At 41.1% G+C, this 22,209-nt stretch overlaps 1 protein-coding gene across 1 annotated transcript in view; it reads left to right on the plus strand.

The window, feature by feature from the left end:
- Scg3 (secretogranin III) overlaps positions 1–22,209 on the plus strand; it is a 42,484-nt gene that overhangs the window by 9,477 nt on the left and 10,798 nt on the right. Inside the window, exons 7-10 of the mRNA XM_074065950.1 lie at positions 3,129–3,306; positions 8,430–8,546; positions 12,858–12,941; positions 14,621–14,758. Coding sequence (XP_073922051.1) covers positions 3,129–3,306; positions 8,430–8,546; positions 12,858–12,941; positions 14,621–14,758 — 517 coding nt within the window. The remainder of the gene's footprint in view (positions 1–3,128; positions 3,307–8,429; positions 8,547–12,857; positions 12,942–14,620; positions 14,759–22,209) is intronic.

Consider the following 22,209-nt stretch of genomic DNA (forward strand, 5'->3'; position numbering starts at 1 on the left):
GAGCATGTTCTGAGTGTATACATAAGCCTGCACATGGCTGTGTGTGGAATTAGGACCTTCCTTGCTGCTAAAGAAAGTTTGGAGCATGTGGTATTTTTAGCTCACTTACAATGTATATTCATAAGATACCAATAAGGTAAAGGATATAAATGAACCCCACTTTGAAAGTAATTGAGAGATTGTGTATTTCATTCTAAAACGTTACATCTTATACCACACTGCAAAAATCACATAATATGTGAAATAACAATATCACTTAATAACAGCTATTTATATAGCCTCAATGTACTGGAACCAGTATCTTACAGTTTTGTTGGTATTCAGTTTCCATCTATATCATTATCTCCTCCCAACATCCACACACATGTGCACACACACACGCATGCATGCATAATGCACGCAGAATCAACCCAGCAGGTTGATTCTGTCCTCTGCCATGGCTACTTCTGAATTCTCTGGTCTGATCACCTCTCTATCCAAGGTTGTGCTCTTCCACCTGCTCCTTCCCCTTTCTGTTGGTTCAGAAGCCTATCTATCATTCTTCATGCAGCTTGTCATTCATCCTCCCCTCCCCTTTCTGGACCCCTTGCCTCTTTATTTTTTACTTGGCATCAACCAACCTCCTGAGAGCCTTTCCCCCCATGGATTCTCTTTAAAACTCTAGATGAAGTTGATCATAGGTGGATATCAGGGTCCTCATTCCTGCTTTGATTTGTATCAATCAAAAAACATCCTGTCTCAATACAAGAAGAATATATAGACTGTGGCACTGTTTTAGAGAGGCTAGAAATAGAAATTGGAATGGATTTGGGAGTAGATAACCTGAAGGCTCTCTCTTTCTCTCCCTACTTCAAATCCCCATTAGATGGCATATATTTCTTTTATGTTTTTGATACTGGGGTTTCAACTCAAGGCCTCATGCTTGCCAAGCACACACACTACCACTTGAGCCACTCCATCAGCTCAGCTGGCATCTATTTAAATAGCTTCTAACCAGTGTGGTCGTGCATGCCTGTAATCCCAGCACTGAGAAGGCAGAGGGAGGAGAATCGTGGGTTTGAAGCCAGCCTGGCTACATAGCAAGAACTTGTCTCTAAAAAGCAAGGGCTGGGGATATAACTCAGTGATTGAGTGAGTGATTACCTAGCATGCACAAAGCCCTGGGTTCCTTCCCCAGCACTACACCCCCAAAAAAACAGCTTCTAAAGATCCACTCACTTTTTTTTAAATGCCTTATAAAATTATCAAAGAACTCAGGAGTCAAGCTTCTGGGATCTGAACTAAAACTGATGTAGAAGTTTTCATGATCCTTTACTCCACTGAAGTCGCTTGCCTCTAAATTGTCTATAACCTTGACCTGTTCACTCACGTGATCTAAATGCATCAATGCAAATAGAATATTCCTTCAACAAATATTTATGGAGCACTAGGACATGAGCCCTCTGTCAGACTGATTTAACAAGATGCAGTCTCTGTTCCTATGAAGGGTAAGGACTAGTGGAAGAGGAGGTTAGTCTTCAGATAGTCATTTTAATGACAACTGCATTCAGTGCTCTAGGAAAAGACCTGTTTTGATGAGACCTCATAAAAAAGGGACCTGTCCTGCACTTAGGCTCTGAGAATGTGTAATGGGAAGTAATGGGAGCTGAGAATGGAAAGTCAAATAGGATTAAACCTGTAAACACGAGAGCCAGTATGTAGAGAGAGTGTGGAGTATCCAAGCAACCGAAAAGAGGACAGTGTGGCTAACACAGAAGGGAAGAATGGTGAGAGGTGAGACTGGGGAGTGGACCCAGCCCAGTCCATGCTGAGCCTTACAAACCACATATGGAGTCTGGTTTTTATGAGTCATGGGGAAACACTGAAGGATTTTGTTTTAGTCTGTTATTTGTTGCTATAACAGAACACCAGAGATTCTGTAATTTATAAAGAAAAACAGGCTTCCAGATGCTCTGGCACACACCTGTAATCCCGGATACTTGGGAGGTGGATCAACATTCAGGGCTAGCCCAGTCAAAAAGTTCTCAACCAATAAGTTGGGCGTGGTGGTAACTATCGTCCCCGCTATGTGGGAGGTGTAAATAGGAGGTTTTCAGTCCAGGCTGGACCCAGGCAAAAAAAACCATGAAACCCTATCTCAAAAAAATAACTAAAAGCAAAAAGGACTAGGGGTGTGGCTCAAGTGGTAGAAGCCCAAGGTCCTGAGTTCAAACTCCAGTACTGCCAAAAAAAAAAAGATAACTGGCTACAACATGGAAACTTCAGGGCTGAGAAGACATGCGTGTGTGAGATGGATGGCAGACTAGTTAGAGTCTGCTTGGGATGGTGGGGAAAGAGAAATGTACATTGTGCATCATCCAGACAGCCCTGCAAATGTTGCCAGAAATTCCCAAGTGGGACAGCTGTGCTACTGCTGGGCCTTCTGAAAGCATCCCTGAAAGGGATAGGAACTTGGCCAGAGCATGACAGTACAAATTCCCTGTCTGTTCTCCCTGGAACAGGGTCTTCAGGGCGTCATCCTGAAGGTCCTGCACCTGTCACTACTCCCTGCTTCCATGTGACTAGATGCACAGCTGCCCAGAAAAGGTTTGAACCCATAGGAAGTTACAAAGGAGGGAAAATTCTGGTTTGTTTGTTTGTTTGTTTGTTTTCTTTTTTTCCTGATAATTCCAAGAGGCAGGAGAGGCAGGGTTTGAGTTTACAAAACAAAGATTTTTGTCTCTATAGGAGTTAAATCTTTGGATCCTCAGAGACTTAAGATTAAGCATTTTAGGAAGATTCAGGAGTGGGAAAGGAGGCCTGCTCTTTCTCTTCGTTGCTGTTGTGGCCCATGTGGGGTTTTTGTCACTGTGTCTATTAGCATCATTCTCTCTTCCTCACCTAGCCAATGTACCTATTGATCAATAATAGACACTGAGCAAGCACCACTTAAAGAGATTGTGAAGCCTTAGGGACCAAACCCTGACCAGGGCCTGTCTGGCCTAGTGGAGCTGAGAATCAACTTGATTCTTCTTTCAAGAGGAAGACTTCTGCTTCCCATCCAAGAGCACAAGGGAGGAAAGGATTGAGTTGCATTCGTTCTAACCAAATGCTTATTTTGTTATTGATTTCTTTCCCCATCACTGGAGACTCCAATGGCAGCCATCCAAGATGGTTTTACTAATGGAGAAAAAGATGACACTGTGTCTAACACCGTGACCTTAACGAACGGCGTGGAAGGGAGAACGGAAACCTACAGTGAAGACAACTTTGAGGAACTCCAGTATTTCCCAAACTTCTATGCACTACTGAAAAGCATTGATTCAGGTAACCACCATTTTCTGAGTGGGTGGAACAGAAACAGTAAGTCTAGGAAATGGTGGTGGGGAGTGGGGATTTCTGCCTCCTGTTTTCAGTTTCCAAATGCATCCTCAGTGACCTAGGCTGCGGGCTTAGGGAAAATAGTTCACATCAGTTTTTGTTGTTTTTTTTTTTTCAAAAAGAGCAGAATTAGTCACGGAAATATTTAGGGAAGGGGTAATCAGGCAAAGTGGAATTTCTAGATAATGTAATATTGCTCACAGAGGGTTTGTTTATTTGTTCGATACACAGTGATTGAACATCTGCTGTGTACAAGTCCTGGAAAGAATCTTCTGGCAATATGGAGATGAGTCAGTGTTCCTGGCCTGACACACTTCAGCCTCATTTACAAAGCTTTCTTTTTGGTGGTGGTGGTGGTGGTGATGGTGCTGGGGTTTGAACTCAGGGTTTTGCACTTGCTAGACAGGTGCAAGTGACTTGAGTTACTTCCCTAGCCCTTTTTTGCTTCATTTATCTTTCAAGTAGGCTCTTGAATATCTTGTTGTCTATACCAGCCTGGAGCACAGTCCTCCTCCTTACACCTTCTGTGAAGATGGGAATATAGGCACACACTACCATAATCAGCTTCTTTTTATTTTTTTTAATTTTTTTATTATTCATATGTGCATACAATGCTTGGGTCATTTCTCCCCCCTGCCCCCACCCCCTCCCTTACCACCCACTCCGCCCCCTCCCTCTCCTCCCCCACCCCCTCGATACCCGGCAGAAACTATTTTGCCCTTATCACTAATTTTGTTGAAGAGAGAGTATAAGCAATAATAGGAAGGACCAAGGGTTTTTGCTGGTTGAGATAAGGATAGCTATACAGGGCATTGACTCACATTGATTTCCTGTGCATGTGTGTTACCTTCTAGGTTAATTCTTTTTGATCTAACCTTTTCTCTAGTTCCTGGTCCCCTTTTCCTATTGGCCTCAGTTGCTTTTAAGGTACCTGCTTTAGTTTCTCTGCGTTGAGGGCAACAAATGCTAACTAATTTTTTAGGTGTCTTACCTATCCTCACCCCTCCCTTGTGTGCTCTCGCTTTTATCATGTGCTCAAAGTCCAATCCCGTTGTTGTGTTTGCCCTTGATCTAATGTCCACATATGAAGGAGAACATACGATTTTTGGTCTTTTGGGCCAGGCTAACCTCACTCAGAATGATGTTCTCCAATTCCATCCATTTACCAGCGAATGATAACATTTCATTCTTCTTCACGGCTGCATAGAATTCCATTGTGTATAGATACCACATTTTCTTGATCCATTCGTCAGTAGTGGGGATCTTGGCTGTTTCCATAACTTGGCTATTGTGAATAGTGCCGCAATAAACATGGGTGTGCAGGTGACTCTGGAGTAACCTGTGTCACATTCTTTTGGGTATATCCCCAAGAGTGCACAACCAGCTTCTTGTTTGAGAAGGGGGATGTCCCACTTGCTTTTTGCCCAGGCTGCCTCGAACCTTGAATGACTGGAATTATAGGCAGGAACCACCACGCTCGACCAGCCTCACGCATTGCAAATCTTCTGTTCTCGGTGTTTTTTTCACACCTTGTTTCAGCTTTATTGAAGTATAACTGACAAAGATTGTACATATTTAAGGTGTACAACTTGATGTTTTCATATATGCATACAATGAAATGATCATCACTAATAGGCTAATTAGCATATCCATCACCTCACATAGCTACCATTTTCTTTTTCCTCCTTTTTTCTCTGCATTTTTGTTGCTGTGAAATTTTAAAAATCTCTCCTCTTAGCAAATTTCAAGTATGCAGTCCAGTGTTGTTAACTATAGTCACCATGCTGTATATCCTTCAAATTTACTCTTTTTTTTTCTTTTTTCTTTTTTTTTTTGTGGGACTGGAGTTTGGACTCAGCTTTGAGCTTACAAAGTAGGTGCTCTACCATTTGAGCCGCACCCTCAGTCCATTTTGCTCTGGCCATTTTGGAGATGAGGCCTCTCAAACTATTAGCCTGTGCTGGCCTTGAACAGCGATCCTCCCAATCTCAGTCTTCCAAGTAGCTGGGGTTACAGGTGCGAGCCACCAGCACCTGGCAAATTTATTCATCTTGTTGGATTAACCTTTGAATGACATTTTATACCCTTTGACCAGCATCTCCCCGGTTTTCCCTGTCACCCAGCCCTTGGCACCACCATTGTACTCTCTGCTTTTATGAGTTGGACTATTTTAGAGTCCATATACATTCATCTCTCAGTATCCCCAAGTGACTGGTTCCAAGACCCGCCTCAGATACCAAAATCCACAGGCGCTTGTATAAAATGGTACAATATTTTTATATGACCCATGGACAACCTCCTAGATAGTTTACTTATCTCTAGATTGCTTATGATAGTTAATACAAAGTAGTAACTATTTTACTGTATAGTTTGAGGGATAATAGCAAGGGGGAAAAGTCCATACATGTTCAGTAAAGATGTAGTTTTTTTCTTGAATATTTTTGATCCTCTTAGTTGAATCCATGGATATGGAAGCCACAGAGTTAGAGGGCCAACTGTGTAAGTGATTTGTCTCTGTGCCTCACTTATTCACTTAGCATATTTTCTAAGTTTATTCACATAGTCCAAAAAGAAAACCAGCTCACTAACTAGGAAATCCTGCCATTTTTCAGTAAATTTTTTTCAAAAGCTTTCTTCATTTTCTCTCCTAGTCGGAACAGTGTGTAGGAGTTCATCCATCCTCTTCAGCTTATTCAAGACATTACTTTATAGGAATTTTCAGTTTCAACCTTCCAATGAGTTAAAATGGACCCTGAGTGAAAGAAAGCCAGGAGCCTAAAACGCATTTGACAAATGATTTGGTTCTGTGTTTTAAACCTGGACGTTAATGTGTCCTTATCTCTTCTGTCACATGTGCACTGAGTCAACTGGAGGATTTCAGTTCATGTTTATTTTTGGTTAATCTGCAACAAAGATAATAACAGCCAGTGTTTCTCGTTACTGTTCAGACAGACACCCCTGCACTGTCTTCATGGCTTTTCCTTTCCTTGTTCAAAGAACATTCCTATAAAGATTTCTGGAACTGTGATGTGTCCTCCATAAGTAACTCGGGGAACTTGCAGTCCTGCAGAACATCCTTTTGTCCTTCAGTCTCAGACATTGGCCAGGTGGCACTGTCCCTCTGCTGGTCCTGCAGGGTTTATGTCCAGAGGGTCTGTTCTCAGCCACCTTACCCCATGGTTGGCAGATGCCCAGCTCAGAGCCTCTGTCATCCTGTTGAGTCATTTCTCATCAGTGAAGAGCATCAGCAAGGTCACAGATGTGACCTTCAACAAATAAATGTGATGGCTGGGGTTATTACCAATTCTTTCCTGAGATCTTTTCCTCACTTCTTCTTCCATTTGTCCTCCTTCCCAACCTGTGACTTTTATGGTACATTTAAAATCGCCTTTATGGAGTATTCTTTATTTGCTTTTATCTTTCAGTTTTCTTCACCTGATATCTCATTTTTCTAGAATTTTAATTTAACTACTTATACTAAGGTCTTTGTTAACACCTGTCTTCCTCACTCAATCTGAACCAATTGAGAAATAAAAAGCACATAGAAAACTTAAAATATCACAGCCTAGGGGTGTGGCTCAATGGTGGAGCACCCACCTAGCAAGCTTGAGGTCCTGAGTTCAAACTCCAGTACTGCCAAAAAAACCCCAAAATCCCAGCATCTCATTTCTGTTTCTGATAAACACTGGGTTGCAAATACTTTTTTTTTTTTATCATTTGACTAACATCCCCTATCCTCACTCCCAAATGCTCCATGCTTGAGAATGCTAAGAGAGTGGATGTGAAGTGCTGTCACCACGGAAGTGATGACTGCAAGGTGATGCATATATGTTAACCAGCTAGGTTTAACCAGGCCAGGATGTATATATGCTTCAACACATCATGTTGATTTTTGTTCATGGTAAATACATATAATTTTGTCTGTCAGATTTTAAAAATAAATTTGAAAAAAAAAATAAAGCACTGAGTTGTAGAATGTGGCTTAGTGTGAGAGCCAACAATGGGCTCGCTCACTACCTATCTCCCAGTATGGCTCTTAGAGGGAAGATTTGAGTTTGTAAGGTGGTTATATTCTCAGATCCTTGTCCTCCACTGTTCCAGGTGAGTGGGAAAAAAATAAAGGTTCCATGTCTCCATCAGTTGAGAGATACAGATGAATCGCTGTTGTTACCTAACAGTCAGCCCTGTGGGGAGGATGGAGGTTAGGCTAAGAGCATTTGGGGAAAATCTTTCATGGCAGCTGAAAGAATAGGAAAACTGGGCTCCCATATAGCATCTCAGTTTGCTTTCTTCTTTTCAAAAATGGAAACAGATTTTTTTTCTGATATTAGAATTGATATACTTACTGAGCCACTTATGGCATCGTTAGCCACCTTGTCCCACTGAGATGCAGAACAACTGTGTCAAATACAAAGGGTTCCCTAGAAACCGTTAATAGTAGCTAGCTCGGGGTGGAGGGGGGTGAGGAAGAGTGTGTTACTTTTCACTTTCATTCCTGGATTATTGAAATATTTTTACTATATACATGTAACCCCTTAAATGAAATAATAGTTAAAAAGCAGTATGTACTTCTGTTAGAAAAATCAAGCTTGCATTTTAGAACTGGGAATGTAGTACATGGTAGAGCACTCTCTTAGCATGTGCAAGGCCCTGAGTTTGATCTCCAGTACTGCAAAAATAAAAATAAAATTTAAAAACTTGCCTTTTTAAAAGTAAAAGACAGGTATGCTTCAATAAAGAAAATTAAGTTTAATTAATGAATACAGATTGTTCTTATCCTCAAAAACTTACCACTTGAGTCAGGCCACCAAGCTTCTACCCTTCCTTTTGGGTCCTGTTATCAAGGGTGAAAATGTCTCTTTACCATCTACTCTATTAGTACGATATTTTAGATTAATGTAAAGCTCAATGGAAATTATGGTTGGCCCATTTAAGTTAAATATATGTAGTTTTTAGCTATAAGTGTAGGCAGAAATATTTCAGTAAGATGCTATACTTCATAAATTGGAATTGAATGATGAGGCTGTTTTCCACAAGTTTTCTTTAAATTATTTTGTCCTTTTATGTAGAAAAAGAAGCGAAGGAGAAGGAAACCCTGATTACTATCATGAAAACTCTGATTGACTTTGTGAAGATGATGGTGAAGTATGGCACGGTCTCTCCAGAAGAAGGTGTTTCGTACCTTGGTAAGAGTCCTATCTGCTTTGTTTTCACTGAGGTGGTTTTCATTGTTCAGTGTAAATTAGGAGTTTGGCAGTCATTACCTCATTAATTTGATGATTTGTACCAAAATGGTCCAGATCACCTAGGTAGTCAGAATTGCCCAGCTTGGTGATACATACAAACAAAATTAACTAGAAATTTTCAACTCTTTATATGTACAACTTGAATAAAAATCTTCCACATTTATTATATTTAATTTTAGTAGCATCGTCTAATAATCTCCAGAGACAATTTTATCGCAGTTTAAGTCAATAACTCTGTTCACTTGTGTTTGTAAGGTTGAGACTAAGGATCTTGATTTTCCTCTCTGAGGACCATGTGGCAGGGAGGACAGACACTGGATGGGGCGTCAGGAGTCCTGACTCCTGGTACCAGCTCTGCCATGTTGGGCCAGAAACTATGCCTTGCTTGGTCTCACTTTCTACATCCATAAAATAAAGGTCTCTGTTACCTATAACAAGGGCTGGGTAACTACTGCCCATGAAACAAATCTGCCCCAACATCTGTTTTTATATAACACACAAGCTAATAGTGGCTTTCACATGTATACCTGGGAAAAAAATTTTGAAAAGAATAGCATTTTTTGACACAAAAATTGTGTATATAAAATTCAAGTTTCCAATAAAGTTTTATTGGAATACAGCCTCGTTCACTTGTTTTAGTGCTATCCATGGCTATTTTCCTGCTATAACAGCAGAGTTGAGTAGTCATAACAGACTATGTAGCCTGTAAAGCCTAAAATATTTACTATTTGGCTCTTCATAGAAAAATGATGCTGATTTCTTGAACTTTATAGATAAATTTAGGCAATCTTTGATTCTGCATGTAGGTTGTTTTCTAAAAATTAATTAAAATTAAACTTAAAAATCTAGTTTCTCAATTGCACCAGACATTTCTCCTTTGCACAGTGCAAATGTTCAATTTTGTTTGGTTTTTAAAAGGGTTTTTTTGTTTTCCTGCTTGGCTGTTCAGAGGAGTTTTTGTTTTCTCTGGTTTTTTTGGTGGCATTGGAGTTTGAACTCAGAGCCTCACGCTTTCTAGGTAAGCACTGTACCACGTGAGCCACTCCTCCGCACGCTTTTGCTTTCTCTTCAGTGTTGGGCCTTGTGCATGCTGGTCACACCCCTGCCCTAGCCCTCCTGCTAGATTTTTAATGGATGAATATCTTTTGTCCCCAGTGTACTTTGGGCAAGATGACCTCATGGCTCCTTACTCTGTTGGGGGAAGGAGAAACAGAAGAGAAAACTCATAGGATGAACTAATCCAGAATCATTCTGCAGTTTTTTTCTTCATAAAAATAGTTATACTGGTTTTGTTCTGATTATAAAAATAGCATATTTGTTTTAAAAATCATTCAATACAAAAGAAAGTGAATCTTAATTTTACAAAAAGTGATTCATATGAGACACAGTACATAACCTACTCTCTTCCTCTCACAGTAGAGCAAACATTGCTCGGGACAATTGACTGTCTGATATCAGCATTCTGTGATTTGGGAATTATGAATTTAGTCATTGGTCCTGTGGAAATGCACAACAGATGCCACAAGGCTTATGTGCAGGTGCTCCTGGTGTTTTTGGGTTTTTTTAGTGTTACTAGGGTTTGAACTCAGGGCCTTGTGCTTGGTGGGTAGGCACTTTACCACTTGAGCCATTCCCTTCTTCCTTTGGTGAGTTTTGAGAGAGTGTCTTGTTTTTTGCCCAGGCCATCCTGGACCTTGATCCTCCTATTTATGCTTCCTGAGTAGCTGGGATGACAGGCACACACCACTGTGCCCAGCTTTTATTAATTGAGATGGGGTCTCTCAAATACTTTGAATGGGAATGGCAATTGTCCTGATCTCCACCTCCTGAGTAGCTAGGATTATAGACTTGAGCCATTGTGTCCAGCCCCACTACTTCCATAGCCGAATATCCAATATGGTAGACACTAACCACAGTTGCTATATTTAAATAAAAAGCAATTAAAATGAAATAAAATTTAAAACTGAATTTCTCAGTTACACTAGGAAAATTTCAAGTGCTCTTTTTTTTTTTTAATTTTTTTATTGTGGTTCTGGGATTTGAACTCAGGGCCTCACACTTGCTAAGCAGGTGCTCTGCCACTTGAGCCACAGCCCCAGTCCCATCAAGTGCTCCATTGTCACATGTAGCTAGTAGCTATCATGTTAAATGGCACAGAAATAAATACTCCCATCTTTGTAGAAAGTTCTATTGGGAACAATGCAAATAGTCTTGATGCTCCACAAGAAGAGAAAACCTAAGATAAATTTAAATAGTCTATCAGACTATTTTAAATGCTGTGTTTTCATATAAAATATAAGTATTGTTATACGTATGGGCTCAAGTGATCCTCCTGCCTCAACCTCCTAGGTAGCTGGGACTATAAGCACATGCCACCACACCTGGCTATAGAAAATTAGCTTTTAAAATCACACTTTTTATGCTCAGAGACATTCTAGTGCATTTCCTTTCAACTTTCTTTATACACCCCTCCATTTTTTGACGATATTGAGGTTATATATAATACATTTTATATATACATATACGTATTTTTGGGGTGGTACTGCAGTTTGAACCAGAACCTGTGCTTGGTAGGCAGATACTCCAGCACTTGAGCCACACTCCAGCTATTTTTTCCTTTAGTTATTTTTCAGATAGGGTCTCTTGTTTTTTTGTGGGGTCAGCCTGGGCAACACAGCAAAATTTCCACTTCAAAAAAAAAAATCTGTCTTCTTAATTTTTTCCAATATTAAGTAATATGCATATTACTTATAAGATCAGAATAAGAATTATATTTTAAAGAATTTTTCTGTTTAAGCACCTTGACTTTTGACTTCTGCCATGGAGATCCAACCAAGAGAGGGGTAACATGGGTAGAAGAGACTGAAGTGGCCAGCTTCTTCTGCTGCCCCCTGAGCCAGTGCCAAGCAGGGACCCACCTTTCTGTTCTGGTTCCACAGTGTGTGGTGATTACAAAGATTGCCAGCAATGGCCGCTATTTCAAAGAAGGAAATGAACAATGCATTACACAACGGCATTTACCCATTTTCTTCTCCAAATAGGGATGGGGCAGGAGCAATTTAGTAATTATGGAATTTTTAAAAACTAATTGCAAAGAAATGCTTCTTTGCAAATGGCCTCTCCTCAGATAGTATAGCGAGATAGATGTTGGCTGGTTGAATAACAGTGCATAGAGTGTGGATTCTAATAATAATAATAATAGTTTTTATTTTGGCAGTACTGGGGCTTGAAAACTCAGGGTCTCACATTTGCTAGGCAGATGCTCTACCACTTGAGTCACTCGCCCAGCCTGAGTGTGAATTCTGATTCACTGAGAAGTCAGTCTAAGACTCCTGTCCAGTAACACTTACATGTCGTTACCTCAAAGGGCAGAAGAAGGTCCAAAACAAGGATACAGATTTCAGCTTAGTTTGAGAAGGGAAATTCTCACCTTAAACCCTACCTAACAGTAGAACTGGCCACCTCTTGAACTAGTGAGGGCCCTGAATGACAGAAGCCTAACTGTCTGGCTTAAGCAAAAAAGGGGATTTACAGCCTCATGTAACTGAAAAAGTCCCGGGGATGGAGAGGTAGGGGGTCTGGCTTCAGGTTTGTGAAGTCCATCAATAGTGTGAGCAATTAATCTTTCTCCACCTCCCAGCTCTGACTTGCTGTATGTTGATTCACTGCAGACAGGCTGCTCCCTTGGGGGAGGTAGATGGTCAGATAGTCCTATTCTCCCTTCTTTTGAGTGAAGCCAACTCTGCAGAAAGAGTCTCTTTCTCCCAGCAGTCCTAACATTGAATCTCATTGGCTAGATTGATTCATGGGATCCTCTTTCAACCAATCACTATAGCCCTAGGTCATGGCTTACTCAAGCTTGAGTTACTCAGCTACCACTAGGGTCAAATGTTCTGAGATGGGGAGGAGCAGGGCTCCCCCAGGGAAAATCAAGGTGCAGTAACTACTAGGTGTTGTGTAGGTCAAAACCACAGGTGTTGACTCTAGGTGTCAGCCCTGGAAGTGTTTTACCAGTGGTCATATAGATGTAGAAAGAAGTCTGCAATTAACCCAGAAGGAAGTAGAACTTGAAGCTCTCTAGTTTCCTCCCTAAGGAAATGATTCTCAGAAATAAAACGTAGGTTGTACCATCTTGCTGGAAGTGATAATATTTTGGAATGGCTGGTGTGATATTTCTGATGAGATTTAAATATTTGTAGTAAAACTTTGATATCATCTTTCAGGAAATTATTTCTTTCCCTCTCCCTCCAGAAAACTTGGACGAAACAATTGCTCTCCAGACCAAGAACAAGCTAGAAAAAAATACTACTGACAATAAAGACAAGCTTTTTCCAGGTAGGATTTACTTAACTACTTTTTCTAGCTTTCAGTAGAATAACTGTCTTGAGTGGAGAATAATAATGAGAATTGCAGCTTTCAAAACAGTTTTAAAACCTCAAATGTAACTGTTCGAATAAGCAGATGTAACCTTGGCTATTTTGTGGCCAATCGCAGCACAGAAATCTGACCCCCCCACCACAGCACCGCAGTGTTAGGAATCAAACCCAGAGCCTCATGCATGCTAGGCAAGAACTCTACCACTGAGCCACATCCCCAGTCTTGCACAAGCAGTATGGAGACCCTTAGCAAAGAGTTAGGAGGCGGCTCATAGGAAAAGAAAGGAAAGGTGGCTACCTCACAAAACCCAGCAATCCTTCTTAAAAGTCTCCATTAGTGTGTTTCTCTCCCCAGATCACCACTTCTCCAGACTGCTGTCCCTGGTCACCTGTCCACTCACTCTCCCTACTTCTCCTCTCCCCTCCCAGGTCTTCTCTCTTCCCTGGCCTGGCCTGTGCCCCTCTATAGTATGCTTTGCCCCTTCTCTAAATACCCAGTTCTGCATTTCCACCCTTGACCTTGCTTATCCCAGCAAACACTAAAGAACTGAACTGAGCAAAGAAGCCTTCTTTTAAGGAGGTATGTGCACGAAAAAGAGAAATGATTGCAAGTTGCAATTTCTTGTGCTTTAATTTGTCCCCAGTACAAAAATTATGTCCATATTCTTGATGGAATAATATATAACCCTTTAAAATGATGTTTTCTAGCAGGGGTTGTTTTTGATGCTGGGGATTGAACTCATGGCCTTATGAATGCTAGGCAAGTGCTTCCCAGCCCTCAAGCAGTTTTTACTAACCTTCCATAAGGGGAAGGGAGGGAAGGAAGAAGGGACAAATAGTCTGGCTTGGTGATACACACTGCATGCCTGTAGTTCAAACTATTCTGAGGAGCGCTTGAGGTCAGGAGTTAAAGGCCAGTCTGGGGAACATAGACTCATCTACAATAGTAACCTACCCTCTAATGACAGGCCTCATGTGGTGAAGGGAGAGAGTGCTGAACCAGTTCTGGAAAGCTGTGACACTTGGCCCAGCTTTTTGTTAACTCAGTGATGACCTTACTATGTGTCTTCCTTCTCTGGGCCTGTTTCCTTTTCTATGAAGTGAGGTAGAAGTAAGAGTAGATCATTATTCAATGATCAGCTCAAACAAATGATCTGACCTCAAATTTACCTCTTCAATAAAGTCTATTTCTTCATTAAGAATTAATGAACAGAACTGGGGGTATGTCTCAAGTGATAGAGTGCCTGCCTAGCTAGAGTGTAGCCCTGAGTTCAAACCCCAATACCAAAACAAAAAGAGACTTAGTGAACATAAGGCTAGGCATGGTAGCTCAAACCTATAATCCTAGCTTCTCAGGAGTTTGCAAGAGTCCATCTCAACCAGGGGAGGCCCACATCTGGTCATCCTGGCTACTTGGGATGCACAAATAAGAGAATTGCAATCCAGGCCAGCCCAGACATAAAAGTGAGATTCCATCTTGGAAATAACCAATGCAAAAAAGGCTGGAGGCATGGCTTAAGTGACAGAGCGCCTGCCTAGCCAGCACAAGGCCCTGAGTTCAAACCCCAGTACTGCAAAAAAAGAAGAAGAAGAAGACAGAAAATAGTGTTATAACAACAGTGCACAATCTGTTTACAGTGCCATCGGAGAAGAGTCACGAGGAAGCAGACAGTACCAAGGAGGAAGCTGCTAAGATGGAAAAGGAATATGGAACCTTGAAGGATTCCACAAAAGATGCTAACTCCAACTCAGGTGGAAAGACAGATGAACCAAAAGGTATGAAATTGTGGCTTTAGGTTGGAATGAAACTGGGGAAGCACAACTTCCACACAAAAAGTAGAGTGGTCCAAGAAAGCAGGAGAAAGGGTTTGATGGTGCATCTGGACCCAGGAAGAAAAAATGTTAGAATGATTAATTAGTGTTTGTCAGGGGCACGAACAGGCAGCAGTAGTGATGTACCATGTTTTAGGACCCTGGAAGTCTGCTCTGGATGAGTGATAAATTTTCGTTTAACCCTTTCTTCAATTGTGAAAAAATACACATAAAACTTACCATCCTCACTATTGTTTAGTGTACAGCTTAGTAATGCTAAGGACATTCCTGTTACTATGCTACCACAGCTATCATGGATCTCCAGAACTCTTCTCTTGCAGACTGAAACTCTGTACTCATTAAAAAAATACCTTCCCGTTCCCCCTATCCCAGTCCCTGGCAACCACTATTCTACTTTCTGTGTGAATGGATTTTACTACTTTAGTGGAATCACACAGTATTTATCCTTTTTGTGGCTGTCTTACTTCACTTAGCGAAATGTTTTAGCAAGTATCAGAACTTCTTTTTTAAGGCCGAATAATTCTCCACTGTATGTATGTATGTATCTGTATATATATATACATATATATGTGTATATATATATATATATTTATGCATGCTACATTTTTTTTGTCCATTTATTTGTCTATGGACACTTGGTTGTTTCTACATTTTGAACAATGCTGCTATGAACGTGGGTGTACAAATACCTCTTTGGGCCCTCCTTTCAATTATCTTGGTTATATATCCAGAAGGATTGCTGATTCCTTGGTAACTGTACTTTTAGTTTTTAGATGAACCACCATACTATTTTCTGTATTGACTGCACCATTTTAAATCTCCAACAGTATGTACAGGAGCTCCAATTTCTCCACAATGTCACTAACACTTGCTATATTCTGGTTTTTGTATTATTTTGGTTTACTTTTTTATCCTAATGGATATGAGGTGGAAGGTGATAGCTAACCAGGAAGAGGGTGGCCTGAGATGGAGAACTAACTATACAGAGCACAAGTGCTCCCAACAGAAACTCCTTCTGCATTAATCCTTGTCCTCTCCGGGGCCCCAGGTGTAATGATCATATTTCCCTGGGACACGGCAGGCCACAGGATAGGCCCTTTGACTTGCCGAGGTTGCATGCTTAGTGCTGAGGACAGCGTTGTCTATTACTCTGCAAACATTCCTAGGAAGAGGTACTGGCAGGTCTCTGGGGTTTTTTTGGTTTTTATTTTAAAGAAAATATTCTGTAAAGAAGGAATATGAATAATAAAGCAATAAAAAAAAAAAAGAAGGAATATGAAGGAGGTGCTTTTTGGTAGCCCATTGTTGCCCTTTAAGGATGTGAGTGCATGAGTGCATGTTTGCCAGCTAACACTATAACAAAATACCTGAGATAATCAACTCATAAAGAGAAAAGGCTTATTTGGGCTCACAGCTTTGGAAATTCCAGTCCATTACTGTTGGCTCCATTGCTTTGTGCTATGGTGAGGCAACGCACTGTGACCGAGTGTATATGGTCACAAAACTACTCCTCCCAGAGCCAGGAAGCAAGAGAGAACAGAAGGGGGGCTTGGGGTCCCACAATCCTCTTCAAAGGCAAGGGCACACCCTTGAATACCTAGAGACCTCTCCCCAGGCGCCTCCTCTTAAAGTTTCTACCACCTCCCAAGAGTGGCATCCTGGAGACCAACCTTTAACATGTGGCCCTTTGGGAAACACTCCAAATCTAGACTACAGCACAGTGATGGAGACTAATGGTAAAGGAAGACTTCCTTGTTTTTCATTAGGATTTCCATCCCATAGTAATTGGGAGAGAGTAGAGTAAAACCATCTATTTAGTGTTACTCTTTGTACAGGAAGGGATAGAGATTTGGGGCTTAAAATAGCCCCCACCCCATTATTTAGAAATGAAATTTATTCATGCCGCACCAGACTGTAGATGAGAACAACTGATTCTAGTAAGGTTTAGCAAACACCAAACTGAGCTTAAGCCAAGGACCAATACTTGTATACAAAATGTAATTAATGCCAAGAGGACATGCTGAGGCACACATCTTTATCTTACAGTTGCTCATTTGTACTTTTTCAGGAGTATTTTGCTCCTCTATTATAAAACCTAGTGAGAAAACACCCATTGTCTCTAGGCTGAAAAATAAAAGGGTGCATGTTTGAAGGCAGGGTTGACTGGGTCTTAAGAGATGCTTAATCAGAAATAAACATTTATTGCAATGGTGTGCCTGGCATGGTGGTCCAGAGTCAGCACAGAGAACATGAAAGACCCAGTGTCTGCCTTCGAGGATGCAAGAAGTTTTGCAATGACACCAAAATAGTTTTGGGTTTTTTTGTTGTTTTTTTGTGGGGGCAAGGGGCCAGGAGAAAAGGAGATGTGGTCTCATTATGTAGCTGAGACTGGCTTTAAACTCACTATACAGTCCAGACTGGCCTCAAACTCTCCATCCTCCTGCTTCCATCTCTCTAGTGCTGAGATTACAGGGCAAGAACAACACAGGCCATGTACGTGCACGTGCATTCACTTACTGATGAACCAGACATTCATAGAAGAGGCTCCCTTTAGGGAAGAACATCGGAGGGAACTATAGAGAAGAACAAGGAAGAGGTAATGCCTCCACTTCAGGAAATAATTGTAAGCAGGATGCACTGGCAGGAATGTTTGCAGGGAGTCTGTTTTGGTCTTGCAATGGCCAATGGTGACAACCCTGTGTAAACACACCAAATGTTTATTAATCATGCCAAACCTGGGCTAGGTCCTGTGAGCAGTATAAATAGGAATAGTAATAACCACAGCAATGCTATCCTGTGCTTATTTCAGTTCAATGTACAAAGCATATCTACATGCATCTCATTCAATAAAAATCCAATTTACTTATGGTGAAAAACGACACACTCACCACTGAATGTATCATAGACTATTTAAACTCTTGCTTCTTATAGGGACTCATGTTATGATTTTTTTTTCTTTTTTCTGATGGTATTGGGGATTGAATTCAATATCTTGTACTACTAGGCAGGTGCTCTTCTACTTGAACCATCCTGCCATTCCACATTAGGATATTTTTAAATGTTGAGCTGGCAGAGTGGCTCAAGTGATAGAGTGCCTGCCTAGCAAGTGCAAGGCCCTGAGTTCAAACCCCAGTACCACAAAGGAAAAAAAAGTTCTTGCCTAGGATATTTTTAAATGTTGGTTTCTAGGGGTGGCTCGTGCCTATAATCCTAGCCACTTGGAAAGATGAGATTGAGAGGTTTGTGGTTCCTACTTGCCTGGGCAAAAGTCTGAGAGACACGCTCCCCCCCCCCCAAAATAACCAGAGCAAAGTGGACCGAAGGTGTGCCTCAAGCGGTACAGTGCCTGCTTTGGAAGCACAAAGCCCTGAGATCAAACTCCAATCCCACTGAAAAAAAATGTGGATTTCTAGTAGGTACAATTATTTGAATGATTCAGTAATTGTTTCTAAATTTGGGATATGTTAATAAAGCAAAGCTTTTTCTAATTTCAATCATATCTATAAACTTGCTTAATTCTTCAAGTAAATTGTTCTCTGGAGACCAAAGGAAAGTACTTTAAAACTTTATTCCATTATCTAAGTGTTGCTCTTTGGCCAATTGGTTGTTTACTCATTCACTTCCAGTGTGTGAGTCACTAAAAATCTTTTTAAAAGTCATCCAAGGATGAGGTAAGCATTACAGCAGGCACAAACTCATTCCAGGACTTTTACTTGTCAAGTTTATGGCTAGATAATGAAATTCAGTTGAAAAAAGGTGATTGCTAAAATAACTTTCACCTATACATCTTATCATTCCCAGAAAACTTAAGTCTGTTTATTTAATGAACTGATAATTAGTTGAATAACTGATATAGACGTTCTTGTTTAAGAGCAGATAATCCATGCCTCAGGTCAAGTCCCAAGACATTCTGTTCAAAATGTCCCAAAATAGTGAGTCCAGTCTTCTCCCCTGAGCCAGCGAATGGAATGGGAGCCCAGCGCAGGCACAGGGGACCTAAGTGTCAACACAGGTTTCTCAGGGACAACAGAAGAAAACTTCCCCCATGTAAGAGCCATGAATTGCCTTTTTTAGAATTCACTCTTTAATTAACAAATCAGTAAAGCAAGGAAGAGATGAAATGACTTTCTCAAGATTTCATTGCTAGAGAGTGGAGAGGTAGGCCTTGAACCCATGTACCCAGACTTCAATCCAGTGCTTTTCCAGTGCGTCTTCCTACATTGCACAGGCATCATGAGGGGATCAGGAGGAGCCCGTGACTTGAATGACCTGGTGGCATGCATGATACTAGTACCAGTTACTTTGCTATGTGTAATTCAAAACTAGATTCACGTCATCTTGACAAAGTTTTCAACATTATTTCGAACTTAATTTTTATAAACACTCTTACAAGACCTGGTATCTTTAGTATGTTCAGTATTAGCCTCAGACTAACCCTACTGAGTTCTGCACTTTTTTTGCAGGGGCAGGACAAATTCTTGTTTTAAAAGGGCTATTTCTCTTACAGTGTTGAAAACCAAAGCAGCCAGAAAAGCAGGGCTGCATCTTGACTCTGGCCCTTTCTCATCCGCTTCAGTGTATGTTTTAAGGCTTGTGCTGTATTACCTCAGTCATGAGCTATTTTTTTCCAAAGAAAGCTGAAATAAGTTAGAAAGAAAATAGCCCAGCTTTCCAAAGTGGACTCCCATGGGCTTTCAGTGCACATTGTGTAACGAAAAGCTTTGCTTTACAGCTCTGAGAAGAGAAAATACTTCACTCCCAGAGCAGAGGAACTGCTCCAGTAAATGTGTGGAGGTCCTGATACTTGTGACAGTGGCTTCTAAGCTTTATCACACAAAGAATCACCTCAAAATTGTGAGAAAGAAAAAAAAAAAAAAAAAAGCTCCTGCTTGGTCCCTACCCCTAGATATGTGTTAATGGGCAGGTTTCAGCTACTGGTGACAGGGGTTTAATATGACTGAGGATCTCTGGAGTTCTATGTAGAATAGCCTGAAGAACAAAGAAGTTGAGGTATCATCAATTTTATTTATTATAACCTACCATTATCAGTTGAGGGCTGCTCTATTATTAGCACGTCCAAAAAGAGAAGTAAGGGTGAGGAATGTCTGCTGTATTGTGCAAAACCTCATAATACATTTTTACACTTAATGCAGAATTTTTAATGTAGTATTTAGACAGAGACAGTGACTGTAATACCAGCACTTGAGAGACTGAGGCAGGAGAATCGTGGGTTCAAGGCCAGCCTGGGCTACAAAATTAGACCCTGTCTAAGAGAGAGAGAGAGAGAGATTGAGAGCTGTGGTTTTCCTTTTCTCAGATAAACGCTCCACATCGTAATGTAATATCATAGATTAGATTGTGGAAAGAATGCTTAAAATTATGCAGAGAACAAGATTATTTTCAGACGTACTCAAGTTTCAGAAGCCCTAATTACCTAATGTACCAATGCCAAATCATTAGCTTCTGTTTATTAAAGCAAGCCCTGGAAGGGTCACTAATTCTTTGTAATGAAGTTGAATTCTTTTTTTTTTTTTTTGGCGGTACTGGGGTTTGAACTCAGGGACTCGGGCTTGCTAGGCAGGTGCTCTACCACTTGAGCCATACTCCAACCCCCATGAAGTTGAATTCTTTAGAAATAGTCTATGCTACACTAAGATTTCTTTCCTTGTTCAAAACTCCTTATCTAACTAAATTACTTTGCAGTAGAAATCACTGTTCCTATTGCCAAATCTGGCCGATCATTTCAGCAGCAGGTGACATACAATGACAATCTCTATAGTGACTGTACTCAATGTCACACATCAGCCAGGGACAGTTGTTCCATCCATGCTCTTATAGTCTTGAAAACATAGTGTGGAAAAGTTCTTGCTACCCATTTATTCCTTTTTTTTTTCCCTGCCTTTTAATATTTATAATACCTTTAGAGGTGTCTGTTGATTTTGTTTTCTGAGTGTTTTGGGGGTTGTTTTAGAGAGTGCTTAATTTTTATGGGAAGTTACACTTTTCATTTAGGTTTTTATTTTGATAACCAGTTAAATTGAAATCATGCATTATTTTATTAGTATACATTATCACTCTGAAGTACCCCCTACTTTCTGCTTCCACCCCTCCTGTTGATATCTGCCAGTCTCCATTTTATATACACAGTTATTCCTTTTTGCATAGAAGTTTCTCTTCTTCTTTGGGGACCAGATAACATGGAACCCTAGTGGTGAGGCCAGAAAGGTGCTCAGCATATCATTGAGGGATATTCTATGGTGAAGCTGGAATTCTGGGAATCTTAATGTTGCACAGGAACCATAGTCAGATGTACCCAAGTTCAAGCCTGACTCTCCTACTTAGTAGCCACTTGATCTCCAGCATATCACTTTAATCGCTCAGTGTCTCCGTTTCTTCATCTGTACAATGGGATGATAATAAGGCTACCTCAAAAGGTTGTTGTGAAGAGTAGATGAGAGAATGGGTGTTGGAGACCAAAGCACAGCCCCTGGCACACAATTAGCACCTAGCACAGCTAGCACAGCCACAGGTCTGAGTTGTAGACTAGAGGCCATAGAGCTGAAAGTGGCTTCAGAATGATGTCACCACTCCACACGTGGGCAGCTGTTGCCCCTGCAGAACCCCCTGGATTTTGAAAATCTCTTTTTTTAGGGAAGAGGAAGAGAGAGAGAACCTGGTCTCTTAGTGCTCTCACCTTAAGTATGAGGGACTCATCTGGTTAGAGGAAGGGTGGATGTGTTCTATCTAGAACAAGGCTACGTTATTGTCCTTGTCTGAAGACGAGGACTGGCAGCTAATGCTGGTCTGAGAGATGAAAATCATTTCCAGTCTTGGCCAGGCCACTTAGCCTCTATGCTTTCAGATTCCTCTAAGTTGACAGCATCGATTACAGACAGCAGTGCAAAGGGCATCATCCAGCAGGTGCTCGCAGGGCCTGGAGTCCATCTGAGAGGGTGCAGGTCAGCAGCATTTCATTAGAAAGAGCTGAAAATCACCATTCGGGCCTTGAAGTGAGGGCTTGGGTGTTTGCACATCTCCTCCTGGAATCAGAACCGGAAGCGGGCAGAAGACTTGCAGAGATGGCAGCACTATGTTGCAGATTGGAGCTTTCAGCCAAGGTGATGGAGGCTTTCCACATCTGCCACTCTGACTCGCTCGACTGGGAAGGCTCCTCATTTGGAAGGCCCATCCCCCACTGGAAATGACACAATCTAAGAACCGTGGGGACCCACCTAGCTAGTAAGTGGAATTGAAGTCACCAAACTGTGTTTCTTTGTGTGGGATAATAATGCTCCTTCACACTTGGTCTGCAACCTGGCCTGTCCCCTGGATTTGTTTATTTACTTATTTATTTGGTGGTACTAGGTCTTCACTCAGGGCCTTGAGCTTGCTAG

The sequence above is a fragment of the Castor canadensis genome, chromosome 2 (genome assembly GCF_047511655.1).
Source record: "Castor canadensis chromosome 2, mCasCan1.hap1v2, whole genome shotgun sequence".
Taxonomy (NCBI): domain Eukaryota; kingdom Metazoa; phylum Chordata; class Mammalia; order Rodentia; family Castoridae; genus Castor; species Castor canadensis.